The 6,476-nt window shown below is 39.2% G+C and overlaps 1 protein-coding gene across 1 annotated transcript; it reads left to right on the top strand.

Moving 5' to 3' along the window:
• The first annotated feature begins 591 nt into the window (after positions 1-591).
• Positions 592-5,234, top strand: slc38a11 (solute carrier family 38 member 11). The gene is made up of 12 exons (XM_088315289.1): positions 592-897; positions 980-1,100; positions 1,562-1,636; positions 1,756-1,890; positions 2,433-2,498; positions 2,583-2,689; positions 2,763-2,842; positions 2,924-2,994; positions 3,749-3,910; positions 3,984-4,096; positions 4,413-4,544; positions 4,636-5,234. Exons 1-12 carry the CDS (start codon positions 886-888, stop codon positions 4,873-4,875), a joined length of 1,314 nt encoding a protein of 437 aa, XP_088171415.1. The 5' UTR covers positions 592-885; the 3' UTR covers positions 4,876-5,234.
• Positions 5,235-6,476: the final 1,242 nt, after the last annotated feature.

Below are 6,476 nucleotides of genomic sequence, written 5' to 3'. Positions count from 1 at the left end.
GGCGACTGGATAACACTCAAGATAAACCTTTATTAAGACAAAGCATATTTGATATTACTTTTGATAAAATGGCACTGTACGCCTCCAGGGTAATGACACTAAAAAGTTTTATTAAACACTGCTTTTGACTTAGGTTTGTTCCCTGCTTGTATAAAGAATGTGTTGAGTGAGCATGGTTCTGTTTATGTGTGCATTATATTTCATGAAACCATGACTATGGATGGCATTATAAACGACGACTCTCCGCGAGATTGTTTGCTTGCGATGGTGTGGAAGCAATGATTTGTATCTGTCTAAAAAAAATTTGTTTTCATTTGGAGTTTGCGTTCAAATCAATTATAAATTTGAAGTTTGGTAATATAAATCCTGAATCCTTGATTTCTAGTGATTTTTCAGCAATACCATGACATCAGTGAAACAACTTCTTACATCCATAAGGTCATCGCCATTGTAGATATTGCGATATAGCAGAGTTCTGATATTTTGTGTGCAAGCATGAGTTTCCCACCATTCACATAATAATTCTCTCAGCGGGGAAACACTTGCCCTTAATCCCTTGAGTCCTCACATTGATCCAATTATTTCGCTTTTCTGAGCTGAAACATGTGGTTGCTAAAAAAATTACAATACACTTCTATTATTAATCATTTAATGCCAGATTTCCTTGCGTGCAGTAAAAGTAGTTTTTTTTTTCTCGAATGCAATGTTTCTCGTCCTGTTAACTGTTTGATGCCACTGACAACCTGCTGGGGGAGTTGTCGAGACGTTTTGAAAATCCGGAGTGGCGTTAAAAGGGAAGTTTTCCCAGCCTGAGTGTGACATTTTCTCACTGGCGGGACTCAGACAAGCAACGAAAGCACCATCGCGGACCAGCAGGTGCTCCAAATGGCTCAGCAGGTAGGCTGAAATGCGACACACAACCCATGATTGCTTCTCTCTGCTTTTCATCACTGCTTTTTTGTTTGTTTGTACTACCCAGTTAAGCAATGAACAAGGAATCACTTTAATTCCCTCACAAAAAGCAACAGGGGAAGCAAGATATTCCATGATATCTGCATGCTTTAATTTTGTCAATTCCATCATCGGATCTGGGGTGATTGGTAAGTCCAATTTTTTAATTTCATTTCATTTTACAGCTTGTTAATTTAAATGCATTTCTGCTTGATTTAAGTGGTTTGTAATATTTGTTTTTTTTGTAAGTTGTTGTGTAAATACAAGCTTGCATAACAATGAGGCTGTGCAGCGTTAAAAGCTCCTTCTCATATGACCTGCGCCTGTTTGGCCCCACTTTAAGTCTTTCAACCCCCCAAAATGCGCTGAATTTCTGCTGTGTCACGCAATTTCTGCAAGATCAGTCTCAGGCCAAAAACAGCATAATTTCATTCCTAATAAAAATAAGGTTATGACTCAACAATGGAAGCAGAGATCTATTAAAATACATCACAGCAGCTTCTTTGTATATATTTAGTTATTTCCAAATGCTATCAATTGAGTTGGTCAGTTGAGTATAATAGACAATTTTTTTGGGGGGGGATAACTAACGTTTTTGAATTCAAACCAGGTTTACCATACGCACTGAACCAAGCAGGGCTCCCTTTTGGCTTTTTGCTTCTGATCCTTGTTGCATTCATCACAGGTGAGTGAAGGGATGATTTTCACCAATAAAACTTTGATTTCGAGTCATCAGATCAGTGACAGTATGGGGTGTGTGTGTGTGTGGGGTGTGTGTGTGTGTGTGTGTGTGTGTCATGGCAGACTACACGATCATCTTACTCATTAAAGGAGGCAACCTGTCCGGGACAAACAGCTATCAGTCGCTGGTCAGAAGCACTTTTGGTTTTCCGGGATTTCTCATTTTATCAGCCCTGCAGTTCCTGTATCCTTTTATTGGTAAGTCACGTAAAGATGTGAAATGTTGTCCAAAACAGGGTTGGAATTGATTTGGATTTTCATTAGAGTTGGATTTAATTTTATTTGGACTTAAGAGCGGGTTTTTGAAAAGATTTTTTTTTTTTTTGGTTTTAGCATTAATTTTTTTTTTGTACATTCAGTGTCCAGTAAAATAAATATTATTTATTTAATTTAAAATGTATGATATAAATTGGCAAAGATGAAAATGTAGGACATGTTTGCTATGTTTATAGTTTTAGTTAGTTTTTATAAATTGGAGTTAAAAAAGCATTTTGTTTTGCTCATCAAAATGTTTTTTAATTAAATTTAAATTTCATTAATTTTCGTGAACTATGGCAATGTTGGTTCAGACCAAATTTGTCCTGTGGAACCTGGAGTCAAACATATCCATTCTGATGTCCCGATTGACTTAAATTGTTACTAGCGAGTTCTTTGTTTTGCGCATTCTTCATTCATTTATTTCAATATATTTCATATTTAAAAGTCCAACATTCCAAGTCTTTTCTGCTTTGTTTCCCCAGCTATGATCAGCTACAACATCACAACAGGAGACACACTGACCAAAGTATTTCAGAGAATTCCTGGAGGTACACAGCCTATATTCCTGTTTTTCAATTTCACACTCGTGCCCAACAACGCAAAAAGGGCTCCAAATGTCTTTTTATCCGCAGTCGGACCAGATCACATCATCGCCGACCGCCATTTTGTCATCGTAATGTCCACCGTCTTATGCACGCTGCCTCTTTCACTTTATCGAAATATAGAGCGATTGGGCAAGGTGAGTCCCTCCATAACAAAAATTCCAAATGTCTCGTTTTCGTTTCCAGTAAAACGTACGTGTGTGTCACTAGGTGTCCTTCCTGTCAATGATACTGACAGTAATCATCCTCATCATTGTAATCATCCGAGCAGCCACCTTGGGAACTGAAATGTACGATGACATGAATGTCCCGTTTATGAAACACTGATAGTGTATGATGGCGACTAAACACAAATGTGGCCTCTTGTCTAGTCCCCCGACGGAGAACGCGTGGATTTTTGCAAAGTGGAATGCAATTCAAGCAGTTGGCGTCATGTCTTTTGGTGAGTTGCCCCGTAATATTTTTTTGTTCCCCTAATTTAACTCTTTTTCATGGACTTGATCCAATATTTTGAAAACGACAACTCACTTTCCGCTTTGAAATGATTGCTTGCCGATGGCAGTCGCAATCAATGAAACGTGAGACAAAAAGCGGTTTATTCCCTTACAAAGCATTTCATTTACCATTGTTTTTTATTTTTCATTGCCAAACTTTGCTTTTGTCACTTGACCCTAATGGAGAATAAAATGAATCAAATGTATTGATGGTAAAACATGAAGTATGGAATTTGCTTGCAGCAAGGAGAAAACAAGAACAAATCCCTGCAAAGAGAACAGAGGCGCCAATTGTTGTCTTTGTCCGAGAGTTGCAACGGCTGCCCTCAGGAAAATTTTAAGAAAGCAATGCAAATGTCAACGAGACATAGTATAAAAAAAAAACATGTGCAAGTCATATGATACACATAAAAGCAATGAATTGTGAATTGGATTTTTTCTTTTGGGGGGAGGGGCTAAAACTGGGTCCAGTGACGCACTTGGACGCTGACATGAGTTGTCCATCACCACTATATAAGAACCGTAATGCCTCCTTTTGGTTACACTTTGAAAATACGCTGCTTCCCTTTGAATAACTTGCTGGCGTGGCTGCTTTAGAGTGCCTTGTTGTCTGTCATGAGTGTGTGCACATCATGCAGAATATCACAATAACAGCAGAATATATTTTTTTTCAATCTGGGTAATTGTTGTGTTTCTCCGCAGCCTTCATATGTCACCACAACAGCTTTCTGATCTACGGCTCTCTGGAGGAGCCCACACTAACCAACTGGACTCGGGTCACGCACATTTCGGTTGGCTCAGCGCTAATAATCAGCGCCACGTTTGCATTGGCAGGCTACGTCACCTTTACGGGCTACACGCAAGGTATGTATGAACAGCAGTACGTGGATTTATCGCAATGGCACAAATTGGATGCCTTTTGTCTCCGTGTGGCCAGGAGACATATTTGAGAACTACTGCAGAAATGACAACTTGGCAACATTCGGTCGCTTCTGTTTCGGCCTCAGCATCATCGCAACGTTTCCGCTGGAGTGTTTTGTTACTCGGGAGGTAAGCTGTACTATTTAAAGTGTTCCACCGTAATAGTCAATGTATAACTCATTTTATTGCTATTTAACTTTTAGAATGAGATACAAGAGTTGACATTTAGATTTAGCGGTAATATTTTAATTTTGATTTAACATTCATGTTAATAATTTATTTTATATAAATTTAGAAGCATTTATACCTGGGGTCATTTGCAGCATAACCGCTCAATGCTGATGCACCATGTTTGCTTTGGTCGCTTGGCGTCTGCTGACCTCCGAACCAAGGCAGTAGAAACGCCCCTTGCGCTTCATGTGTATCTACACTTTCTTCTTCTCAGGTGATTTCAAATTCAATTTGTGGGCGGGCACTTTCAAAAGTGGAACACATGTCTGTAACGGTGATCATTGTTGCCGTTTGTACGGCGATATCTTTGGTCTACGACTGTCTGGGAATTGTTTTAGAGTTGAATGTAAGTTATAACTCCTATTTCTGTCGAATTATTTTTTTTGTTAAATATTTTTTTTTTAATGATCTCATTGGTGTTCTGCTCTACTAACCAGGGTGCTCTGAGCGCCACACCTCTGATCTTCATCATCCCCTCCGCTTGCTACATCAAACTGTCCCCCGGACGTTGGTATCACGGTGAAAATCTGCTGCCCATTATTTTGATTATTCTCGGGGTGTTCGTCACGATAACTGGACTGACCATGACGGGCCTCAACCCTCAAGACTGTTCACACGGCATGGAGATGTTCTACTGCCCCGATGCCAACGTCTCTGCCACTCGAGCGCCCGTATGACTGCAACGTTTGAGGACGCTTATCACACGGAAATTAATTTTTTGGACGGGATATCGGTTTCCGAGTAAATGGTCTTCCGAAGGTACGATTAAGTATTGTGTCCATCCTTTTCACCCAGCATAATTCAGTCATAGCTGTTTTCTTTGGGGAACAGGTCCTGATTTGTCATAAATTGAGATGACATTTCTGTTTTTGTTTTGTTGTCTCACAAATAGTTAGGGATAATGGGATTCTGGATGAAATACCAATGTTTCAGTACTTCTTGCACAACTTGCTGTTCTCTTTTGAAGGAGCTGGTCAGAAACATTTAGAGCGGATGCTTTATTTTATTTTTTTAATTTCCAAGGATGTCCACTTCTTTACCTTTCAGTGACTCTTCCAGTCTTAGTCTCTCTGTTGGATAGTGATGGGAAAATGAAGCTTCAAATTTGCTTCATGAACCAGTTGTTGTATTTTTGGACTCCTGTCGATGGCACTGTTGCTTTTAATAAAGGGTTTAAAAATGGTTGCAGCCCAATGTTGAACCGAGAGTGCCATCGACTGGAGTCCAAAAATACAGCAGATTTGAAGCGTCATTTACCCATCACTACTGTTGGAAACTTAACCACTCAAACCTACAACCACTCTTAGAGTGATTTCCTGCATCTAGTGCAGGGGTATCAAGATCCAGTCCTGGAGGGCCGCTTTCCTGCATGCTTTCAATCTCTCCCGGCTGCAACCCACCTGATTTAAACAATCAGCTCAGCCAGGAAAACATGGAAAACGTGCAGGACACCGGCCCTCGTGGTCTGGAGTTTGACACTCCTGCTCTAGTGGTACGCCAAAGAATCACTGAATTAAATGTTTAAACTGCGCACGTTACAGTGGATTGAAGTGTTTCATGTATTCCAGTACAGTACACTTGCTAAGTACTGTCGTTGTCAGTTCGTTAACTTAAGTAGAATCCATTAATATTTTAGAATGTTGTGTTCAAACATTTATTTGGGTACAGTTTGTATTTAACTTTTATGTGCAATACATTTGAATTAGAATTTTTAAGTACATTTTTTTCAGTTGCTATATTTAAGTCAAAGGGGATGTACATTTTCTTTACAATTATTTTTCTATGCGACCTTACTAGTCTAAACACAGTATTCCCAGTAATATTGCATTTGTGGAATATCTATGAAGCAGCAAAATCCATTTATTTTCATCCATCTCAGGGGGCGAGCATTTTGCATTGTACTCCCACTTGCTGTCGACTGAAAATGACGTCACAGTGCCTAAATGTCACATGACCAAACTCAGAAAGCAGGTGAGCTGTGTTTGGTTGTTACCTGTGGCTTGAGCAACTGCGATATCATTTTCAGTCTACAGCAAAAATCACAAAATGGCCACCCCTGGGATTGGTGAAAACGGGTGGATTTTGCTTCTTAATTCATAGTCCACAAACAAATGCTATATCACAATTTATTAGACTAGTAGGGGAGTGTAGAACATATAATGATAAAGACTATTTTTTTTACTTCATTTCCACTTTATGTACCGTGTTTTCCCATTTGCTATAATAAGCACAATGTTAATGTTAAAACCATGTATAATGTTACAATAATATTCAATAC

This window comes from Idiotropiscis lumnitzeri, chromosome 14 (genome assembly GCF_059441095.1).
Source record: "Idiotropiscis lumnitzeri isolate Australia: NSW breed Sydney's pygmy pipehorse chromosome 14, RoL_Ilum_1.0, whole genome shotgun sequence".
Lineage (NCBI taxonomy): Eukaryota > Metazoa > Chordata > Actinopteri > Syngnathiformes > Syngnathidae > Idiotropiscis > Idiotropiscis lumnitzeri.
This window is presented reverse-complemented; position numbering and strand designations above follow the sequence as displayed.